This window comes from Ictalurus furcatus, chromosome 20 (assembly GCF_023375685.1).
Source record: "Ictalurus furcatus strain D&B chromosome 20, Billie_1.0, whole genome shotgun sequence".
NCBI lineage: Eukaryota > Metazoa > Chordata > Actinopteri > Siluriformes > Ictaluridae > Ictalurus > Ictalurus furcatus.
Genome location: NC_071274.1, coordinates 14119821 through 14145164, shown reverse-complemented (window position 1 = coordinate 14145164; position 25344 = coordinate 14119821). Strand labels below are relative to the sequence as shown.

General features: G+C 38.3%; 1 protein-coding gene across 2 annotated transcripts in view; it reads left to right on the top strand.

Annotated features, from left to right (window-relative positions):
* LOC128624479 (ephrin type-B receptor 1-B) overlaps positions 1 to 25344 on the top strand; it is a 404526-nt gene that overhangs the window by 101186 nt on the left and 277996 nt on the right. For both annotated transcript variants that reach the window (XM_053652162.1, XM_053652161.1), the window contains exon 2: positions 266 to 330. In XM_053652162.1, coding sequence (XP_053508137.1) covers positions 266 to 330 — 65 coding nt within the window. The remainder of the gene's footprint in view (positions 1 to 265; positions 331 to 25344) is intronic.

The following is a 25344-nucleotide window of genomic DNA, read 5'->3' as shown; positions in this document are numbered from 1 at the left end:
CATGAGAGCAAAGTATTTTTGTGATTTTTTTTAACAAAAGATGAAAAGGTTAAACAGTAAAGACAGTTTTTCACAGCCTTCTTTGCTCATATGTACCAAAGGTGCCAATATTAGTTGATGGCACTGTAGGTTGTTATTGTGGGTCAGCTCAGTCATTGGTTGCATATTACAGTGGCAAAATTACTACTACTACTACTACATATTTTATTATTATTTTAAAAATTATTATTCTCTTTTAATTTTTTTCTCTCTCTTTTTCTTACAGAGACAATTTTGGACACACGGACTGCCACAGCTGAACTCGGCTGGACAGCGTACCCTGCATCAGGGGTAAGTGTGTGTGGGAGTGTAAGAGATTTCATACTCGGAGGAAAGTAACACATTCAGAGGAAAGCGCTAGTTTTGATTGGCTAGTGACTCTCTGATTGACCGGGGAGAGAGAGTAAGCCATCCCTCCTACCCATAGAGTACGGCCAATTTTGCTCTCATGGACTCTCGTCCACGGATGGCTGTGGCAATGCTGTGATTTGAACTCGTGATCACTGAAAATCTAACATTAAAATAGCTAATCAACTCCCTTAAGTGCAATAATGGATACTTTACTAGTAGGTAAAACCACCAATGTGCTTGTGTGAGAGAGTGGGTGAGAAAGAGTGTGTGTGTGTGTGTGTGTGTGTGTGTGAGAGAGAGAGAGAGAGTGAGAAAGAGCTAGAGAGAGCGAGAGAGAGAGAGAGAGAGAGAGAGGGGGGGGGGGGGGAGAGGGAGAGACATCTATTCCCAAATTTTAATAAAGCTGAAAATATTACAGCTGCGTTTTATTGGTAAAAGGTAAATGCAACCAAATACTATGGCTCACGCCAAAGAGGCATTTCTCATTAATAGCACTTTAATAAAAGTGTCATTTTTCCCAGTTGTAGCTCTTTATTTATTTACAGCCTTTAGAAATTGTTTACTTCTTGGCTTTTGTTGGGAAAAAAAGGCTTCTTGGGAGCTGAGTTCTGCTCTATTACCTCTCACAATAACTTGCGAAAGAGTTTAGGAGAGAATGAGACAGAATGAGTCATTAAATCATTTTGGATTACCTTAAAAAATATCACAGTAAAATGATTACGCACTCCAGGTGTTGTTATTACTGAATGTAAATGGAGCGATATTAGTGTGGAGGTGTGGGTGTGGGTGAGTGTGTGTGTCGGCTTCTGTCTTTGCTTTCTCTGCATCATCAGAGCATCGTGGAGAGAAGCTCCCCATGCTATTTCATCAGCACAGCCATTATTCTCCATCCAGCCCCATTCACAGTGACTTAATGACATAATGAAGGCACTTAGGCTCCGCAGAGTCCGCAAAATCCAGCGAAAGGCATGGAGCCAAGGTAGAATCGAGCTGTAGAGAAATCAGGGTGTAGGGATACAGAGAGATTAGCATTTAGAGCCAATGTGAGCTCATTGAGATGCAGTATATCGCAAAGTCTCTCTCTCTCTCTCTCTCTGTGTTATTTTTAATTGAACTCCACCCACAGAGGATGACCACTCCCCAAAATTTATGCTTGTCATGATCATGCCTTTCAGTTTTCTGTTTGCATTTTCAGTTTTCTGTTACAGCTGTTTGAATACATTAAGCTCCACTCCAATAGAATTGATTGACATGCAGCGGCCATATTGTTTACACATCTCAACATGTTTTTGATCATTACTGAAGTTCAGACATTGCTGGGTAACACCAAATATACAATAAAATTCCTAAGACTAATTCACAAGAGGATATTTAGCATATTATTCAAATTATCTCAAAATCGGAGTGTGCAGAGATAAATGGTCCACATGATATTAGCCACAACATGACGATAGGGCTGCGCTATAGGGCCACTTTCAGGTCGATCAGGTTGATCTCACTTGTCTGAGTAGTAGGAGGAATTATTACCTACTGACCAATTTTCACATCTGTAAAATTTTTATATGTTGGTTGGACGCCACTTTCAGTTTTTTACACAAGTTTTTGTTTAGAAAAAGTTATGACTCATCGTACTTGCTTTCACAAGTGGAGATCTCCATCTGCAGTGGAGAAAATGAGCAGCCATATCACAAAGAACTGTATTTATTTGTTTATTTATTTTTAATTTGTTAACATTGTCTGATAAAGCCGGATTGGTATTGGATTGGATTTTGATATTTGAGTTTTCTGATATGATTCACTGAACGTTTACATTTACAACAACAAGTTACAAAGCGACAGGCGACCATTCATGTTCTATGTAGGCGCGAGACAGTGACAATGAAAGCATAAGTGGCATTTAAAATTAGATATTCTATATGCTATGCCAGTGCTTCTCAAACTTTTTCAGCATGAGGCCCACCTTGTGTAGGGTACATCCCTTTGTGGTCACCTGGAGTCATGACATTTTTGCAATTTTGGTTTTTTTTTTCACGTTAGGCTGTTCTGTATTAACTTTCTCAGCTGAGAGATTGTGTCCTCTATCTAAAAACATATCCATTTTAAGTAGTTATAGGTTTAATCAGTGTGTGGCTAATAGTACTATACACTAGTATATCAATAGATGTCTCTGTTTGGTGACGTTTCAGCTTAATGTGCTGTATATAATTGATTTAATTTATTAATATTTCTCATTTTTATGCACATCATAGTTCAAAGGTTGACAGTCCTGATTAACATACAGGTTAAATGAATTTTTAATTACTAATTTTAATATATTTTTAACCACTGCTCTATGCAATTTAGGTATGACATTATAAAGCGCCAAATCCAAACAACTGGTTTGAACAATTCTGAGCAATCCAATAGTGTGAGTGGTCTGATATTTCTCGATTCTCACAAACTTTAGTTCTTACCTTTAATTCATACCATTTGCTGTTTGATGCACAAACATTGGGGGGGAAAACACAACTTATAACCATGGTTTCATCTTATTTTGTCAGATAAGACCTCTAATTAAATGCGTACAGAGACATTATGAAGAAAAATAAAGCTTGGAAAGAATAACAGAGATCGTTTATGTCAAGTAATATGAAATCAAACAACAGCCTGATTAATGGATTAATTAATTTATGCTTAATTAATTACCTTTAAAAGCATTTACATTTTGGCTGCTACTGTTTCTCATTGCAGCAAAAAAATCTGGATGGTAAAAGCTCACAAGTGATAGACAAAATACAAACGAAACCAGTGACTTGCCACTTGCTAGTGTGAACAGGAAGTGTTAGTTAAGATCAGTATGAGGTGATCAGCTGATACTGCAACACCTTCAAGTCACATACAGATGTTCTAATTTTTTACCTTTCACAGTCTAATAAGATTCACTCAGAATTTCTAAGTGCACTAATAAGCAATAGTGGACATTAAGTCATACGTGAAACAACAGCTGCTAAATATAAATGAAGTTATGCTAAAATTATTAAGTTTTCATAATAGTTCGCTTATGCCAATGAGTACTGATGTGCGATCATGAGACTGTGTTGGCTTCAGGCCAGAGTTCTTCAAATCTCATCTCTGCAGTAGGTATGCTCTCATCACTACATTAAGCATAATGAGGACTTTGATCATTAGCTGATGAACTGAATCAGGTGTGTGAGCACAGCAGGAAGTCCTGATTGAAATGAAAATGTCCTGAATGTAAATAATAATGGGCTTAATATGGGAGTTGTTAAGCAGATAATCTAAGCTTCGTAACATTTCAATGAGATGTGCAGTGGATGAAGAGATCATTAAGAGATCAAGGGGAAAAAAGAAAAAAAAAGCATGCCAAATAATTAGCTGATATTTTTTCAGTTTGGAGCGCTCTGTTGCTCAGTCCTCCTCAAAACACAACTTCTGTCTCCTGCAGTGTTTGTGATGTTCATTTTTTTTATTTTGTTTTTTTTTATCTCCAAAGTTTAGTACATAAAGTAAGAGTGAAAGTGATGCTGGAAGTGAGATGGAGAGAGAGAGAGAGAGAGAGAGAGAGAGTGGGTATTAAGAAGAGTACAGCCAGACAGTGATTTTTTTTTTTGGCTCTCTAAAAGTAAAAATCAATCTTCCACTACCACTCCACCAGAATTGCAGTTTTGGTTTGACCCAAATTAAATACATCACTTGGCCTTTATGTTCTCTCTTTGGGTTCTGAAAATTCACCTGCTGGCAAATCTTTCCAGAAACTCCCTAAAGAAACAACTGATTGATACCAACAACACAAGATTCTTACAACCTATAAAAAAGGTACAAAAAAAATTGTTCATTCCAAGTTCCAGATACATAAAAGAGTCTATTTTGTTTGATAAATGCACTTTTACTGTATTTTGGTGGAGGTATTTGTTTTTCTCTGCTTTGTCATAGACAATAACTTTTACCATGAATATAAACACGTTTCAGAGTTTCAGAGACATTTTGTGAAACATTTTTTGGGACACAAAATGAAATGTTTAATTTTTAAGATTTCTTAACATTTGAGGCCATTCGGATACATATAGCTGATTTATGTAAAATAACAGTTTTAAGTTTCAGTAAATCTCCATTGTAAATATTAAATACACATCTAAATATTAAAAGTAAATGTTAAATATAAATCTAGTAACAGCATAAAAACTGTAACCCTATGGAGCTGTCTTTTCCCAATGATGCAGAACTTTGAGAGGGCAGGGGTAATTAGCATATGATTTATATATTTCTGTCCATGTTTTTCTCAGCCTGTTTTCCAGCCCCTTTTTTATTCAGATTAGTTCAAAATCTCGACTGTGATCATGTCATGTCATGTCAATTATTTTATGTCATGATGAGGTGATGAGGATGATAAAATCTGTCATACTGTACCCAGTTATTTCATTTCATGCCTGATTGAGATCAACCTTATGCAAAGCAGTATGTCTACCTCTTTGCTAGTCATATTATGGAGCTCCTTGGTTTTTGTATTATTTAGAATAACTAAGTATTCTAACAAAAATTCAGTAATGAAAGCTTTTTAGGTTACTTTATATGTTTGTTTTTTTTGTTTGTTTTTTTAAATGAGAGTAAGTGAGGTAGAAAATCAGTTTCATCTGTGTGATAACATTAAATATAAATATGAATTTGGCAAAAATTAAGTGTAATTGTTACTACACAAAAGCTGTGCATGATGTCATTCAAATATGCATATATGATTTCCAAAACACAAGACATAACCAAACGAATAAGAGCATCCCATTAGGCCTTGTTTCTGCACTGTGTGTTGATTGTACATTTATTTTTTCTATAATGTCTTTGTCCAAGAACATAAGTAGCTGTTAAAAGTATAGAAGCCACTCCATGTGAAACATATGCACACACACACACACAGACACACACACACACACACACACACACACACACACATTTCAACTGTGAATTAAATGACCAGAACCTGCGGCACTCTTGCATGCAACCATTCTAGATGTTCCATAAGCAAGTTTATGAACACAGCCACTCAATCACAGGTTTTTGTGACTCCTCATGCATCAAGGCAGGAGTTTTTTATTGTCTCTCCTGCAAGACATGCAATCTGATATACATTGGAGAAACCAAGTGGAGACTGGCTGATTGTTTTGTCAATCACCTTCCTACCATCAGAATGAAGGATTTCTCCTATCCAGTGGTGAGACACATCAACTGCAATCGATGAAACAATAATGGCATCCCAGATTGCATTGCTAGTTGTTGTAAGGTAGGGAGAAAGCGCTCATGTACCAGACATTATGGGAAGTTTGGAACCCCATGGAATGAATGTCATGCACTTATCACCAACCATTTCAAATATCCACTGGTTTCACCTCCTACAGCCTCAGAAGCACTTTGCTTGTACAGCTGATGAAGGACACTGCAGGTACCTCCTGGATTATATATAATGTATGCTCACCAGCCACTTTAATAGGAACACCTGCACCTCTAATTGTTTATGGAATCAGCCAAACATGTGGCAGCAGTGCAACACGCTAACTCACTGGATAGTGATGGCTCAATAGTTAAGGCTCTGAGTTACTGATCAGAAGGCCTGGGGTCGAAGCCCCTGCCACTGCCAAGCTGCCACTGTTGGGCCCTTCAGCAAGGCCATTAACCCTCTCTGCTCCTGGGGCGCCATATCATGGCTGACCCTGTGCTCTGACCCCAACTTCCTAACAAGCTGGGATATCCAAAGAAATGTCACTGTGCTGTAATGTATATGTGACTGGCTAGTTTGCGTATTTCAGAAACTCCTGGGATTTTCAAACAAAACAGTCTCTAGAGTTTACACAGAATTTGCAAAAAAAAAAAAAGGAGAAAACTTTTAGTGAGCTGTTGTTCTCTAGGTGGAAATGCCTTATTGACGAGTGAGCTCAGAGTAGAATAGAAAGACTTGTTCAAGCAGACAGGAAAGCAACAGTCACTCAAATAACAACTTTTTAACCCCATTGTAAACGGAAAAACACATCAGAATGCACAACACATCAATGTTTGTGGTGGATGGGCTACAACAGCAGAAGACCACATCAGGTTCCAATCCTGATAGCAAGAACAGGAATCTGAGGCTACAGTGGGCCAAACTGTGCAGGTAAAAATCTGCACAGTCTGCACACAATCTGCAACTGTTCAGTTTTGGTAACCATTGCACTGCTGCCACACGATTGACCGATTGGATAATTGCATGAATGAGCATAAGTAAGGTGTTCCTATAAATTGGCCAGACCTCATATACTGTATATGTATTGTAATAATATAACTTTGAGACCTAGGCATTTTAATGTAAACTTCTATCTAATAAACCTTTCACATACATCGGCATGTTAAAAATATATTTAGAACCTTAGCTCAGTTTTGCATTAACCTTACAATTCCAATCAGTTTTTTAGTAACATCTAAAGTTCTAGTGTGTGGTTCTGTTTTATAATCCCACTCCCACCTGCTTCCCCAGACATGACCAACTGACCAATATTGCTCATACAGTTATTTTTTGTTTGTACACCCACCCATGACATTAAAAAAAAATAAAATGTTGCCGCCATTTCCCAAAATTTAAATGTTTAAATGAGTAATCAATTTGAAGCATAATGACCCTGACCAGGATAAAACAGTTACTGAATATGAATGGATAAGCAAATTCCAGTTTACACCAGATGTGGTAATAGCAGCTCAGTGTCCAATACACTCCCATATTAATCAACATGGCCTTTCATTGTCTCACAACCTTCAAAACCTGGAGCCTATCCCAGGGAACTCAGAGTACAGGGTGGAGGTATGATTCGAACCCCCAATCTGGAGGTACAAGGCAAATGTGCTAACCACTAAGCCAACGTGCCCCTCATCCCTTAAACATGAGATGGATTGATGGATGAATTGGATAATGATTTGTGACATGGCAAGGTTTGCAACAGTTAGTGAAAGTGAATACACACACACAGGTGACAAAGCTGCAAATTTAAAAATAAATGCTGAGCATGCACTGACATTGTGTGTGTATGAGAGAGAGAGAGAGAGATTTGATAATGACTGTGCTGTGTAAAAGAACTGGATTGGGTTTCTGGGTTTGTAGGTTGAGAGAGCATACACACATGTTCCTATGGGATTGTTTGTATTACCTCTTTTGAATGTCATCACTGTTATTATACCAACCCTGTTGTATCATGGGCCAGAAAGTGAAAATGAACTCGAAGTGACAAGCTGAGAAAATCCCTCGCGTGATACGGCATAGGCAATTAAAGGCAAACTCAAATGGAGCGAAGTATCTAAGAAAGCCTTCTGCTTCTTTACTGAGTTCTGGGAAGATAATGGTGCCACAGAGACACTGTGTTAGTCACACAAGAGTGAATGCTAAAGCCGGGCGGAGAATTGGGAATGGGAAGCATGTAGCATACAATAAAGAGCGCTGTCAGCTTGCATTTAGACACATACACACATGCATACATACTCTCTCTTTCTAAGTGCATTCATCTAAATAAAGGGATAGAATTGAGGCAGATTCAGTCTAGCATACAGTAGGTTGGGGTTTAAGCTAGGGATGCATCAATACTAGAGATGCACCGATACTAAATTTCTCAGCCGATACCGATAACCGATTATTCAGAGTGATATCAGCTGATACCGATAGTTCTGCCTTTTATACCTTTATTTAAATGAATAATAATTAATTCCACAATTCTGAAAGAAATGCAAATAAAAACTGTATTCTCTCCATTTCAAGAAGTTATTTCACAGTAACTGGACTCATAAACAGAAAACACATTACTCAAATTAACATTAACACATTATAAATTCTGAAGATTAAAAGTAAGATTTAATCTTAGTGTAAAATTTTAGCAGTGCAGAGTTTACAGAGGTGACAAACTGCAGTTTTGTGATCATTCCACACAAGAGACATCATCTTTACACACAGCACGAAATCGATGTGTTTTCCCACCCTCTTTTTATTGAAGGGATATAATCGGCCCTGAACGTTTGATGTTTTTAAACTAAAAATAGCCTTTATCAGCCGATACCAATTATCAGCCGATACATCGGTGCATCTCTAATCAATACCATTTTTTCTAGATGTGTTTGGTACTCATCAATACTGATTCCAGTACTAATGCTTACTTTGTATTACGCAGTGTGAGGGAACAGTGCAGTTGGCTTTGGTTATGTTGGTTGGTGCCATGTGGTGCTACCAATGAACTCAGTTTTATGTTGAAGATATTATAGCTTTTAAACAGTATCTTTAATATAGAGTGTGATGGCAGCTGACCTTAGTGAGCAGAGCAGTATCAATCAGCGTGGTTATTAAAAAATGAATGCACTTATGGTTTGCACTTATATATTGCCTTTTAACCTTAGCAGTTCTACAATGCTCTTTACACTGTTTCTCATTCACATGACAGCAGAACTGCCGTGCAAGGCACTAGCCTGCCAGTTGGAGCAACTTGGGAGTTCAGTGTTGCCCAAGACACTTGTGGAGTCACGTGGGTCGAGAATTGAACCGCCAACCCTGCGATTAGTGGACATCCCACTCTACCACCTGAGCCACAGCCGCCCTATTTCTCAGTGCTCAGTGCTTGCAGAAGTGAAGTGCTCACATGTGCGACAGTTTCTCTGCACGCTTGTTTCACTGCTCTACACTTAGGCATACTTTTGTTTGCATGCAAGTCATAGCACCCTGTGCTCATTTTTATGACCACTCTCACTCATGTAGCTCTGCGCCTTCACACTCTATTCGAGATACTGTTTAAGTATCTCACTATAAGATGTTTGTTTTTGTTTTTGTTTTTTTCAGGTTACCTGTTGTAGATAGATGGTGTAGTTCCACCACTTGACATTTTCCAGTTTGCTGTCACTCTTGTCCTCTGTCAAAATCACAAACACTAGGCTTACATCAATTAGCATCACATGTGATTACCAGTACGAGTAAAGTATGAGCATGAGTAAATGAACCTGATACCAGTGTCGATACTGATACTAGTTCTAACAGTTCTAGTATTTTTACAATTTATGTTTACATCTATTCATGAAATAAATATGATCCAGGCATGGCTGCTAAAAGAGCTGACATCAGTTTCAGTGCTTCAAGTTCACAGGTAGATTATATGATTTGGTTGGATCTCAATGATGACTCAGAGGAAAAAGAGGCAGCAGAATGGATGGGGTCATGTCTTGATGGATTGTAGTCCATCTATTAATAAAAAACAGAAATGTGATCAGTGTTAAATGGCCTCAAGTTTTGACCAGCCGACAGCAGTAGTTTAATATATTGGATGGTACAACAGAGAGAATCACTACTAAACAGAGGATGAATGCTAGTCCTCAGCAATATTACATTTACTAGTTAGATAGCTCGAAAACTATAACTGATACAGCATCTGAGCTTCAGCTAATAATAAATCAATCACGTCAACAATTTAGAAATAAAAACACACCTAGACAGTCCTAGACTACATTCGGTGTGTGTGTGTGTGTGTGTGTGTGTGTGTGTGTGTGTGTGTGTGTGTGTATATGTATATGTATATGTATTCTTTTAAGCTCACTGATGATAATTGGCAGTAGCTCTCCAGCTAGACATACAGGAACATGGCTTACACTTGACATTTCTAGGGGGCATGTCTATTTTTTTTTCTGTGCTATTTTTGTCAGTTAAAATAACCTAATTAAAAATGAATTTGCAGACATATACCATGTTTAAAATGTTTGCAGTTGCTTTGAAGTACGAACTTTTGTTTTGCTCTGCCAGATGAACAAACTTGCACCTGTCGTTAAAAAATAAATAAATATTTTTTTTAAAAATGGCACAAACCTGGTGCCTCTGAGACATTTGGCCTTAAAAGGTTAAGGGTGTTATTGTCTTGATAATCAAATGCTTTTGGAAAAACAAGAGTAACACTTTCTGTGAAGGTCATGTCTACAGGGTGTCCCAAAAGTCTCCATACATAGGGAAAATTAACACTTTTAGCAAAATGTCTTCCAAAATTTTTCATACTTAGTTTCTATTATTATTATTTTTTTTTTTTTTTCAGATAACCTTTATGAATGCCTTTGACAAAAGAAGAACGTATTGAAATCATTCTCATAGCTGGATCGGCAAACTGTCGCAAGGTTGCGATGGACTTTAATAGGAAGCATGGCAAGCACATCACACAACACTGCTGCCAAACATATTAACAAAAATTCAAAAACGCTGGAAGTGTTGTGGACCAACCGAGTGGATGAGTGTTGTACGTACTCCCCCTATGTACAACATACATAGTCCCCTATTTATGGAGACTTTTGGGACACCCTGTATAATGAACTATGAACACATTCCTGGCAATGTGAGTTATAATGCATCCATAAAGAATTATACACATGAACTACACATTATAGAGAAATTCTTAACATAATGTGTTATAAATAACACAATATATCACCAAGACCAAACAGACTCAACCTCACTTGTATAGTGCATTGTCTCTCACAAATATAATAATTTATAAGGTATTATAATAAAGCTATAATACAAATATTAATAATAATATGTCTGGCAGTAATCTACACTTATAAATAGATATAAAATAAAATAAATAAAACAAAATCAGGGGTCTCAATGGGTCTGTGTGTGACATTCTTTGTTAATAGTATTATAATGTACTATGAATACTGCTTAGAATGCATTCTGTTAACATTTCATAATGTATAAAATGCCTCAATAAATGCATCATAAGGTTATGAAATTATTCATAGTTCATAATACACATATTCTTCATAGAAAGTTTTAAAAACGATTTAAAAGGTGCACTTTTTGAACTATTTACCTTTCTTTGCTTAATTTTCCTCTCTGATTAGCAGCAGATGGTTCTTAAAGCAGCTCTTCAAGTCCGCACCTGTCACCTCTCTCCAACATATGCGACAAAACAACTCCTTAAACACACATAAAGCCAGCGAGTGCTTGTGCTGTATGGCTGTTCAAAGCCACTCTGGTTACGCCTCTGAATAAAATCGTGTCTGCCGGTAGCTGATAGGAGCTTTAAATGTGGATTCATTAAGTGAGCGTGTCGATGCATTCTTGAAATAAAGGAAGAGAAGAGTAGCAACATGCATTTAATGTAATTTCACATATTCACAGTTGTCTTTTTTTTTTAAAGCTTTTCCATTCGTTAAATGCTACTGCGTTAATTGTGTGAATGCTGCAAATGTGACAAATTCACAAGTGAATTTGCTAATGAGTGAGTTCGTCTGTTGTACCTGATAAGTTGTTTTAAAAGTTTCATCCCAAACTGGAAGAGTGGAACAGGAGCTATTCTCACATGTGTAATTTTGTGTGTATTTACAGGAGCTAACTTGTAATGAATGTAACGAATGTAAAGAATGTTCAAGATTAGGGTGATGGGAGAGGCTAGTGTCATATCTGTGCTTTATGAGTGTATTCATAAGAAATCTATTAATCACTATAACTCATTAGTATTTCTGTTGATTTTGCATGAGGTTATGTTGCAGCTTGAAGTACTACATAGTAGAAATTGGCACGAATATTAGTATTAATACTACTTAATACAAATACTAGTATTAAGACAAGATATATTATATATATATTATATGTATTTATTAACATTAATGCATGGTACTGTGCAGTGTATTTTGTAACTACCCGGTTTAAATTATACTACTAGTTTATATTTTGGGAAATAGAGCCAACTAAATATGTTAGAAAATACTGAGGATTAGTACAAACAAAATAACACCTGCATGGACGGAATTAAAAGATAAACAGTCACGTCTCTAGTTAAGACCAATTCTGACCAGGCAATGTTTTTCCAATGTTCAACTGTCCAGTTGAGTCTTCTGCAGTTGTAGCCCATCCACCTCAAAGTTCTTTCTGGGATGCTTCTCTGCTCACCATGGTTGTACAGAGTGGTTATTTGAGTTACTGTAGCCTTCCTACCATCTAGTCATTATCTTCTGAGCTCTCTCAGCAACATGGCATTTCCACCCACAGAATTGCGGCTCACTGAATGATATTTGTTTGTTTGTTTGTTTATTGCATCTGTCCAAGGTGTCCCCCACCTTCTGCTCCAAGTTCCCTGGGATAGGCTCCAGGCTCCCCTGCAATCCTGTGTTGGATATGCAGTATAGACAATGGATTTAATATATTGTTGTAGTCCTATTACATTCAAGTACTTTTTGGAGTGGTGACTTACCAGTCTAAAGAGATTTCACAGATGACATGAAAATGCTGATGAAATAGACTTAAACACTGTACAATGCAGATTCTGAAAACCAAGCAACTCCTTAGAGTCTTTCAGCCAGTAAGCAAGGCAAAAAGTTATATAATAATAGTGTGATAACACACCTAACTTCCAGCATATTTGGTTAATGATTAAACCATTATGGGCAACTAATCATTTTTAAATTAATACAAGATTTTAAAATCAAAATGATGGTAGTCTTGTTACTTACTCTTTTATTCGTGGATATAAAAATTGATTGTGCTGAACCTCAGCACTCCCTGTTTAATTCAGTGGTTTTACAGCAGCACTGTGCCAGCAGTTTCACCATGTCAAAAGGATGTGTTCTTTTGGATCATACAAAAAGGCAAAAACAGGCACAATGAAACATGTTTATTTAATGCCATCGTTCATTACTTATTACTTATTTAATGGACCCGCAGCAGTTGGTCATTTAACCTAGCTAACAAACCATAGACACTAGCTAGCTAACAACTCATAGAAGCTAGCTAGCTAACAAGTCATAGAAGTTAGCTAGTTAATAAATCATACATGCTAGAAAACAATCAATGCACTAAGCATTTCAGACGGTATGTTTTTATCATCATTTGATGATTAAATGAATTACAGGAAGTCAAATAAGTTGCTAACCAGGCTATGAAACATACACTAGTGTTGTTGAGTTGCTTATGCCATAAGCAACTCTTTTGCAGGCCCTGGTCATCACTTCATACTAATCATGTTAGTCAGACATAATCAATATCTTGCTGAAATGTTAGCTAAATACTTTCTTTTGTTATTTTTTGTTAATGTCCCCCACTCTAAATGTTAACACTTGCTCATTTTCCTCTGTCAAATCGTTTAAGCTACCAAAATAACCAACATGCACTTCTGAACTGGATATGTTCTGCTAATAATCTGGCGAATCAGTGTATATCCCTTTTCCCAAATGTATTCAGATATACTTCCCTATATTGTGTGGAAGTAAAGACACATAATCCTCTTGTAGCTCACTTTCTCTCTCTCACTCGCACGCATAGCACACATACTTGTTTCCCCATCACTCCAGCTCAGTCTTATTGCTTTACTGCACACGTTTGCACTCATTAAATCCTCCTTTCAAATCCCCTCCATCCCTCACATACACACGCACACACTTAGCACATAATGAGGCAAGCTGATGAATTAAATATGTGCTGCTGGAGAGGCGGCTGACCTTTGACCTCCGGATGGGGAGCAGGCCAAGCAGGCGTGAAAGAGAATTACAGAGACAGACACGGGTATGTTCTGGGAACGGCTGTGTGTGTGCGGGTGTGTGTGTGGAGATCTCAGGCTTGACTAAATGTCAATAGAGGAGAAACAAGAGGCAGGGATACAGGGATATTCCAAGCCTCTGGGTTTGTAAAGACCGGAATGTATAGGGAAAAGAATGACGAGGGGAAAAAAGATGGGGAAGATGAGGAAAAGATGTGCTGAATCTTCTCTTTACTTTTCTTTAACTCTCTGAATTTTGACCATCTTGATATCAAAAGTCACAAACAAAAACGAGTATGTGCCTCCTGAATCCCTGCCGTCCCCCTGGGGGTGTGTGATGTGTGACGTGGTTGACAGGTGTCTATAACACGAAAATTGATGAGCTAACGGATGTCCTCACATCAATAAGCATCCCAGTTGGCCTACCCTGTCCATTTCTCATTGACCATCTGTAAACCATTCATTATTAATGCTAACTTACAGCTGGGTAAAGAACATGAGAGAGAGAGAGAGAGAGAGAGATAGATGGGTCTCTGAATCTGAAATGAAAAAGAAGAAAAAAAAAGATGGCCAGTCATGCCTGTTACACTTCATTCATCAGTGTCTCTCACTCCCTAACACACACTCTTGCTTTTCATGCTCTGTCCTTTTTTAATTTCCTCTCCCAGGACTTATTGTCAAATTCTCTTTTCTTTATTTTTGTACTCGTATTTTACTTCTGTATTTTTTAACTTCTTCTCTTTATTCTGTCCTTTGAGACTACATTCTCCTTCTCTCTCTCTCTCTCTCTCTCTCTCTCTCTCTCTCTCGGTGTGTGTGTGTGTGTGTGTGTGTGTGTGTGTGTGTGTGTACACGTGTACGTGTGTTTGTCTTTGTCCACAAATGCCCTTCAGGTAATGGACACTGCTTTATGTTCTCCCTGCACTCACAGCTACCAGAAAGACAAAATCAAACGTGACTTTTTTTTTTTTTTTTTTTTTTTTTTTTTTAAACTTTGTCACTGTAAGGTAATATATCCAGTTATTATAAAAGTAAAACTAAAAGTTATAGAGGTCCTGTATTGTGAGAGTTTACCTTTCTCTACTTTGTGTGTGTGTGTGTGTGTGTGTGTGTGTGTATATATATACACACACACACACACACACACATGTATGTGTGTATGTATGTATGTGTGTGTATATATGTGTGTGTATATATATATATATATATATATATATATATATATATATATATATATATATATATATATATATATATATATATATAGACACACACACACACTGATCCACCATAACATTAAAACCAGTGACCGATGAAGTGAATAATATTAATACCATTGATTATATCATTACAATGGAGAGCAGACTAATCAAAACACATATTTACATATGGCACATATCAGTGATGTATCCATCTTAGCTAAGCAAAAAAAAAAAATTAAACGCTGATAAAATCCAATACAATGCAGTGGACAGGGGTCAGCATGGACACTCTGACCGGTCTGCAGCTATGTAGCTCCATACACAGCAAGCTGTGATGCACTGTGTGTTCTGACACCTTTCTATAGCCAGCATTAATTTTTTCAGCGATTAGTGCAACAGTAGCTCTTCTGTGGGATAGGTCCAGACGGGGTAGCCTTTGCTCCCCACTTACATCAATGAGCCTTGATCGCACATGACCCTGACACCAGTTCACTGGTTGTCCTTCCTTGGAGCGCTTTTTGTAGGTACTAACCACTGCATACCGGGAACACCCCACAAGACCTGCTGTTTTGCAACTGCTCTGATCCAATCGTCTAGCCATCACAATTTTGATGTCTTGTCAAAGTCACACAGATCGTTACGCTTGCCCGTTTTTCCTGCTTCTAACATTTGATAACTGACTGTTCACTTGCAGCCTAATATATCCCACACCTTGACAGGTGCCGGTGTAACGAGACAAGCAATGTTGTTCACTTCACCTGTCAATTCTTTTAATGTTATGGCTGATGGGTATATGGATAGATAGATGGATAGATGGATGGATAGAGAGATAGATAGATAGATAGATAGATAGATAGATAGACAGAAAGACAGGCAGACAGATAGACAGATAGATAGGTAGATAGATAGATAGATAGATAGATAGATAGACTTTCAAGAGACTGGTTCTGCAGCACCTTAGGCCCCTGGTACGCGACTGCCTGGACTCTCTGCAGTTTGCATACCAGGCTGACATCAGCATGGATGACGCCATCATCTACCTGCTTCACAGAGCCTACACCCACCTGGAGAAGACACACAGCACTGTGAGGATCATGTTCTTCGATTTCTCCAGTGCTCTTGACACCATCCAGCCTCTCAGGCTAGCTGAGAAGCTCTCCGTGATACAGGTGGATCAGGACCTGGTGGCCTGGATCACTGACTACCTCACTGACAGGCCGCAGTATGTCAGGCTACATGGCTGCCAGTCAGACGTTGTGGTGAGCAACACTGGCACACCCCAGGGAACTGTACTGTCACCATTTCTCTTCACACTCTACACTTCTGACTTTTGCTTCGACTCTGGAACGAGCCACCTCCAGAAGTTCTCAGATGACTCCTCCATCGTCGGCTGTATCACAGATGACAGAGAGGAGGAGTACAGAAACTTGATTGAGAGCTTCATCGGATGGTGTGACAGCAACCACCTCCAGCTCAACACAGGAAAAACCAAGGAGCTGGTGGTGGACTTCAGACGCAGCAAGAGGCCCCACACCCCTGTTGTAATAAGGGGTGAAGAGGTAGAGATGGTGGACACCTATAGGTTCCTGGGGGTGCACCTCAACAATAAACTGGACTGGACAGACAACACAGAGGCCCTCTACAGGAAAGGACAGAGTAGGCTGTTCTTTCTGAGGTGGCTCAGGTCCTTCAATGTGTGCGTGCACCAGGCTGCTACGGATGTTCTACCAGTCTGTGGTGGCCAGTGTCATCTTCTTTGCTGGGGTGTGCTAGGGAGGTGGCATCGGGACTTGTGGCGCCAAAAAATTGGGCAAGCTGGTGAAGAAGGCCAGCTCGGTGGTAGGGATGGAACTGGATGGTATGGAGGTGGTGACTGAGAGGACGATGAGAATGAAGCTGAAAACCATCATGGGCAACCCCTTTCATCCTCTCTATGCTGAGCTGAGGCAGCTCAGGAGCTCCTTCAGCCACAGACTCATCCAGCCCCGGGCCTCAAAGCGCTTTGGAGGCTCAATTGTGCCATCAGCCAACAGGCTCCACAACACCACAGCACCAAACTGACAGATTTAAGCCTGATTATATCTGAGACATTATCTGGTTGTAAATAATTATTATTGATTGTATAGTGTAAGTATTGTGTGAATACTTCTACAATATGGCATCTGTTCTGTTCTGTTCTTTTATATTCCTTCATGCTGCTATGTTGAATTAAATTTCCCCTACGGGGGATTAATAAAGTTATATCTTATCTTATCTTATCTTATATTATCTTATCTTAGATAAATATATATATATATATATATATATATATATATATATATATATATATATATATATATATATATATTATATATATATATATATATATAATCAGCATTTGTTTACAGAATACATGATACATGTGCAAGCAATGTGTCCCGCATCGAATATTATCATTCTAAGTAGAAGTTTGGATACTATTTATAATATCAGATCACACAAAATTTAGTAGGCTATTATGGGATTTTTTGGATGATACACACAGCTCTTCAGTTAACACAAACTAATAACAATGACGAGTGAAAGGAGCCTGGAGAAATGAGCCATTTCTGATACAAAGACAAAGCCTTCCATAATCTTTGGGTAAAGTTCATTTTTGTCGATTCCTTCGAGTCTTCATTATTCACAGAGCAGCTTTTGGGACCAAATTTCGAAAGCTGCAACTACAAGCAACTAATGTAGCTCATGGTTTTATAAATATTGAATAAGCACATTTCTGCTTAGGGTTTAAACAGCAATGATTTATAAAAGACTTTAAAGTAGAAGTGCAAAATGCTTCTTCTTTCATTATGGATGTTATTAGTAAGCTACTAAAGATGAATGAATACTGAGGGTCAGCTTTATGAATATTGATTTATTGGGGGGTTTCAGTGGAATTTATTGAAAATACATGAGCATAATTGTTTTGCGAAAAAAAAAAAAACAGATTGTTTTGTGAAAAAAGAATTTTAGAGCCACTCAGGAATAATATAAAAATACTTACCATTTTAAAAGTATCTGATATTATATGCATTGTATCAAAAACAGAAAAAAGTAATATGCATTTTGTGAAATCTCTGGAAATGTACTGAGTGATGAACACCAAAAGGTATTTTGATAGTATTGATTGAGAGCGCTGTTTAACACTTCAGTCCTAAATCTCTCATTCTGGCTAGAGATCTGGTGACTGTAAAGGTCATAACAACTAATTGACATCATTTTCATTTTCACCAAACCATTCAGTGACTCCTCATGCCCTCTCAGTGTGGGCGGGCGTTATCAATTAAGAGACCACACCCATCAGGATAGAAATGTTTTATCATAGGATAAAGCTGATCAAAACTGTACAATGGTTTCCAGTGACTCTTCTCTCTAAATGGCCCTCATAGTATAACAGCGGCTTTTCCTTTAATTTGTCACCCGTGTGTATATGATGAATAGATATTAGAAATAAAACTATTTCATTTGCAGTCATATTCTGTCTCTCCTCACCTGCATCAGCTTGACTGTAAGTGGATTTCCTCCCTCATTCCCAGAACTCTCAACTCTCTCTAACCTACCTGTTCTAGACCTATACTGTTGATTATAATTGTATGTAATTTAAGTTAAAATAAACGTTGACATTATAATTGGAAGTTACTTAGCAACCAAACACTTAGGGTAATTTACATTTAAGCATTAATAGGAAAGGTGAATGTTTTACCAGCTAGGTCCTGTTCTTCTCTCACATTAGTTTGTTATTGCTGCTCTGCCCCTCCCTCTTTGATCTCTCTCTCTTTCTCTCTCTCTCTCTCTCTCTCTCTCTCTCTCTCTCTGGATTAATGGACTTTTTCCTTAATGGGATGGAATATATATTTGTGCATTCATCAATATACTTGGGTGTAGCACCAAAGTATCACCTGTGATGGAAACATTTACATTAACATTTGCTTTAGTCATTTGGCAGACACTCTTGTATGTAAAGAGAGATGCCCTGAAACCCTAAACTATAATTAAGTTTAGAAAACCAAAAAGTAATGCAAGGGTCAAGCCATAAAGAGACCAATAAGACAATACATTCACTATTAGTGGCTAATAATATCATCTTTCACCTTTCCCTCCCAACCTGCCTGCTATCATCAAATTAAAGCTCCGAAACTGCTTAACTCAGAAATGCATCATGTTACAAAAGAAAAATGCTACAAAACCAGTGGTAAATGAGTTAAAGAAAAGAAATAAAAAATTCAAATCTGTCACAGAGAGTACCAACTTATTTTTCAGTAAAAAAAACTGCAGTACACACGAACTTACCCAGCATCTCTGTATCTAACCATGACCCTAATGTACACACACACACACACGCAAAGAAGTGTGTCCCCAACACGCAAGTCCGATTCTCTACTGCCTCTCCCCATCCAGCACTCTTTTTCATAGAAGATTATATGAACAGTTTTCATTCACTGCTGTTTTTGAATAGCAATGGATGGCTCCAATGCCTTCCAGCAATAATTTTCTCATTTGGACTCTATTTCATGGCATAAAATTGAGCATACATTGAATTTGTTGTAATATGCGAACAGATTGAAATTCACTCAGCTTTGGGGTTGGGTTAGTTTTCGGCTGATGGGACTTTCTCAATGAACCTTTTCACACCATTACTTATGAGGCAAATTTTACTGCTCTGAACTATGCTCATACTCTTTTTTAATACTAAATGAACATCCATGTTTTCTCATTCTCTCTTCTTTCTATCTCTCCTCAACACACTCTCTCGCTAACACACACATATTGAGTTTCTGATGTACGTACGGTCAGAATATATTTTTCCTAATACTTGATGGGACTTCACTTTTTTTTTTAAACAGCTGACTCAACCAGAAACATTATTTCATTTTTCAGAACACATTTTGCAAGGTGGAACACTTTGCACAACTTTTAAAAGAAAATAATAAAGTGAGTCCAGTATTTCCTCCAGTGATAGTGTTATTCAAGGTTTTTTTAAAAAAAAAAATCACATAACAATTTCAGAATACAGAATATTCAGTAAGCAAGTCATCATTCTGAGCTGTAGTTAATATTCAGAGGTAGCTGTTCAATCCTCTATGTTTGATATTTACAGTAGTAGAAGAACAAAGTTATCTTTCAGACTGATTAAGACAACACAGTCTCACAATGATTTTTTAAATAAGACATTCATAAGAATGAGGTTAAGTAAAGGGGTGAGCGTAGTGTAGGTCAGTGGTTTTCAAAGTGGGGTCTGCCAGGGGGTGCCCGGGGGGCCTCAACAATTTGGTCGGAGCCACCAAGCCCATCCCTCCCACTAGTGTGTTTTCTCTTTCTCACACTCAGACAACCACACACACACACACACAATCAATTCCTAATGTAATGTAATGTAAAGATGTAAAATGTAATTATTAATAAAAAAGGGGGGGGGTATATTCAGAAGTCTGTATTTTTAATGTGTTTTAAAGACATCTTGCAAAAGGGGGGCCTCGGTCAAATGTTAATGCCATTTGGGGGGCCTTGCCCTGGAAAAGTTTGGGAACCCCTGGTGTAGGTGTATAATGAGGATATTGATATGATACTAGAAGACATTTCTGTAATACCCAATATGTGTTTTAATACAGTAGTCCTGCATTAAAAAAGTGTAAAGAAAAGTTTTAATGTCTTCGTGATGTGCCTTGAAATGCGTAGCATTGTTCGTTGTGTTGACATCGGTTCTGCTGATACAGGACATATTGAGTGGCTCCTCCCCTTTTTTAAATAGCCAATAGCTTTAGGCTACATTCATGCCATGATGGAATTACCGTAATTACGAGATGGCAACTCGGATGTTCTACTCTGAGCTGTTAGCTGTTCACATCCTCAGACTCAGAATTATGCCAAATTAGATGGTTGTCCAGCTCTGTACATTAAACTGTATTGTATGTCTTTCATTTATTTTCAGATTAATCTTGTACTATTAAGACATTAATAATAGTCAATTATATGAATTATTACACAGAAATTTTACGAGATGAACTCGTACTATTTTTAATGTTTCCAATGACATCACAGGGATCAGGTCAGTGCTCTCAGAAAATTACTAGTTTGCAAGTTGTAATTACGAGTACAACTTGAGGCCGTGAACGCTTTTTACAAGTAGTTCACAATTTTTGGTTAATCCGTAAAATGAGAAGCTGTTTTTTGAGAGAGAGAGAGAGAGCGAGAGAGGTGAGGAAACGACTGTTTATCATTGCTATATGGTAAGTGAGAACATCAACTAACTTCTCTTCTGGACATTCCACAACACTAAATGTACCTATATACCATTAAAATTGCGCAGTGTGCCATTCATTAATAACACACACACACACACACACGGAATAACACACTCCAGACCATTTGTATCACCAAGCTGTTGTTCAAACATATTATGTTGGACAGTATGACATCACCCCAGCTTGGATATTTTTTGTATAACTGCATGGTCTGTTGTGTTATTCTTTGCATAATACTCTTTGATTATGTAATTTTGCTAAAATCTGTTTTATCCATCCAGCCATTTTCCGTACCACTTATCCTAAACAGGATCACGGGGGAGCTGGGAGCCTATCCTAGGGCAGGGAACACCCTGGATGAGGTACCAACCCATTGCAGGGCACAATCGCACACACATTCACACACTATGGACAATTTGGAAATACCACAACACAACATCAACCTACAACACATGTCTTTGGACTGAGGGAGGAAACCGGAGAACCCGGAGGAAACCGCAGAGCATGGGGAGAACATGCAAACTCCGTGCACACAGGGCGGCGGCGGGAATCAAACCCTCAACCCTGCAGGTGCGAGGCAAACATGCTAATCACTAAGCCCTCAGGCATTACAAAATACATTGGAAATGATGATGAAATAAAAGAAAATAACTTTGAGAACCTAAAGAAAATAAATAAATGAATAAACAATTCATTTAAACAGGAACACGTATTTTTACCTTATTCTTTATTTGTCAGTGTATACCTTGTGCTGATAATCCATTAATCTTTTTATTTTTATATTTTTAAACATTTCTGTTAATAATAAGATGCTCCTGGTTTCTCGGATAACCTATCGGCTTCCTAGTGCCTGAGCTAAGAGCCTCCTGTGCACAAATATTCAACATACTCTCATCATTCCATATCTCTAATAATACACTAATTACTCATACAAACTGGTTAAATGTTATGAATGTTTAAAGTTAGAGTGAGGGAAGCAGTCGCTCAGCAGTTAAGATTGGACTTCTGATTGGATTAAGTTGGACTTCTGATTGGAAGGTCGTGGGTTCAAATCCCAGCACTGCCAAGCTGCTGCTGGTGGGCCCTTGAGCAAGGCCCTTAACCCTCAACTGCTCAGTTGTATAAAAATGAGATAATTGTAAGTTGCTCTGGATAAGGGTGTCTGCCAAATGCTGTGCTGTGAGCAACATGTGGGTTTGATGATTGTAGCTTTTCTGATCATAGAATTTTTATTGAAAATTTACATTTTACATAACACCCCACCCAACAACCCCAACAAACAACCACAGCCAAAACCAAAAGGGGTAAACAAAAAACAATAAACAAACAACCAAAGAAGAAAAAAAAAAAAAACAAAAAAAACAAAAAAAAAAACAAACAAACTAATAAACATAAAAACCCAAAACAACAACAACAAAAAAAAAAGGGGTAAGATGATCAGGAATTACAGTCCACCTCTCCTCAATCCACCACCAGGGTGCGTACATCATTGAAGTAGGTAATAAATTGTGCCCATTTTCCCAAAAATGAGTCACCCCTGCCTCTGATGTTGTACTTGATTTTTTCAAGTTTTAAAAAGAAGATTAAATCTTTAAGCCAGACTGATATAGAGGGGGGTTGTGGAGAGGTCCAAGACAACAGTATTCTGCGCCGAGCAAGTAACGATGCAAAGGCCACAACACTAGCTTGTTTATGGTTCAGAGGTTGACGCTGAGATGGAACACCAAAGATGGCAATTAAAGGACAGACATCTAATTTGATCTTAAGAACGTCGGACATAGTTCCGAAGAAAGAGTTCCAAAAGTTGTGCAATTTGGGACAGAGTGCAAACATATGACTGAGGTTACACGGCGAAAGTTTGCATTTTTCACACATGTCAGGAACATTGGGATATATTTTAGACAGTTTACTCCTAGAGAGGTGAGCTCTATGGACCACTTTAAACTGTATGAAACTAAGTCTAGCGCAAGACGTGGCAGTACGCATATTATCTAACGCTCTGCCCCAGTAATCATCCTCAAGCTCCAGGCCCAATTCCTCCTCCCAAGCACCAATGGTTTTGATATTGTAAGAATTGTCCTGTGACCAGATCGTTGCATATATCCGTGAAATAATTCCACCCTTATTAGGATTCAGCTTGAACACCTCTTCCCATGCAGACTTTGTAGGTAAGGAGGGAAAACCAGCGAATAGGGAGGAGACACAATGCCTAACTTGAAAGAAACGAAATAGGTGAGACTGAGGCAGGCTGAATGACGAGGATAATTCAGAAAGGTTTGCAAACACATTATTAATGAAAAGATCCTCAAAGCGTTTCAGACCCTTCTTTTCCCACAAAGAGAACGTGGAATCCATAAAGGAGGGGGGAAAGAGGTGGTTATTACATATAGGTGCCATGGTTGAGGCCGAGATGGATTTAAAATGATGGCGAAACTGATAGAAAATTTTTAGAAAGGTACATACTATTGGATTATCCGTGTATTGTGAAAGGGCTATAGGAAGGGAGGAGAACACCATAGCAGGGAGGGAGGTTGAAGTACAAGACTTCGCTTCTAAGTGGCACCATGGAAGAGAGGGGGCCTGCACCCAGAGCACCAGTTTCTGAATATTAGCCGCCCAATAATAATACATGAAATTGGGCAAGGAAAGGCCACCACTTAGTCGACTCCTCTGAAGTGAAAGTTTGGAAACCCTGGGAGTTTTCCCTGCCCATACAAAAGAGGAGATTAATTGGTCTATATTCTTGAAGAAAGATTTGGGTAAAAACAAAGGGATGGACTGGAAAAGGTAGAGGAATTTTGGAAGAATGTTCATTTTTACTGTGTTTATTCTACCAAGAGGGGGTAATGGTAGAGCTGCCCATCTTTGGAAGGCCGACTTCATGTATGAAATTAAGGGTGCAAAATTCGCCGCCATTAACGCAGAATAAGAACGGGTGACATTAACTCAGAGATATTTGAATTTAGAGTCCTCCAAATGAAAAGGTATTTCAGTCTGTTTTATTTTTTGGCCAGATTGGTTTATGGGTAAGCATTCACTCTTCTGTAGGTTCAGTTTATACCCGGAAAATTTCCCAAAGTCATTTAATATGCGTATTATCTCAGGACTAGATGCAATCGGATCTGTAACATAAAGTAGTAAGTCGTCAGCATATAGGGCTAGTTTATGTTCAATTCCTTTGCGAATTATACCCTGAAATACAGGAAGAGTTCTAAGCGCCATCGAGAGAGGCTCAATTGCTATGGCAAAAAGTAAGGGAGACAGAGGACATCCCTGGCGCGTACCCCGTAACAGAGTAAAATAGTCAGACTTAGCATCGTTGGTATATATGGAAGCCTGCGATTCCACATATAATAAACGGATCCATGATATCAGTCCATCCCCAAAGCCGAACCTCCTTAGCACCGTAAAAAGATATTCCCATTCGATCCTATCAAATGCCTTTTCTGCATCCAAAGAGATGACCACTTCAGATGAGGCGCTGTTTTGTTTTGAATACAAAATGCTAAGTAGAGTACGAATATTAGAAAAGGAATGCTGTCCTTTTATAAACCCGGTTTGCTCCTCTGAAATAATGGTAGGGAGAACCCCCTCCAAACGAGAGGCCAAAAGTTTGGCTAAAATCTTGACATCAACATTGAGGAGGCTAATAGGTCTGTACGAATTACATAATGTCGGGTCCTTCCCATCTTTGAGCAATAGAGTAATAGACGCTTGTCTCAATGTTTGTGGCAGCGTCCCTAGTTCTAAGGATTCCTCGAATACAGCCAGAAGTAATGGGGCCAACACAACATGAAATTTCTTATAAAATTCGGCAGGAAACCTGTCCGGGCCAGGTGACTTCCTAGATTGCAATGATTTGATTGAGTTAGTGATTTCATCTAAGGTGATGGGGCTGTCAAGCTCAGATGCCAATAGAGGGTCAACTCCGGGAAAATCAATATTTCCAAGAAAATGGTCCATGTTACCTGAATTGTCAGGAGATACAGCTGT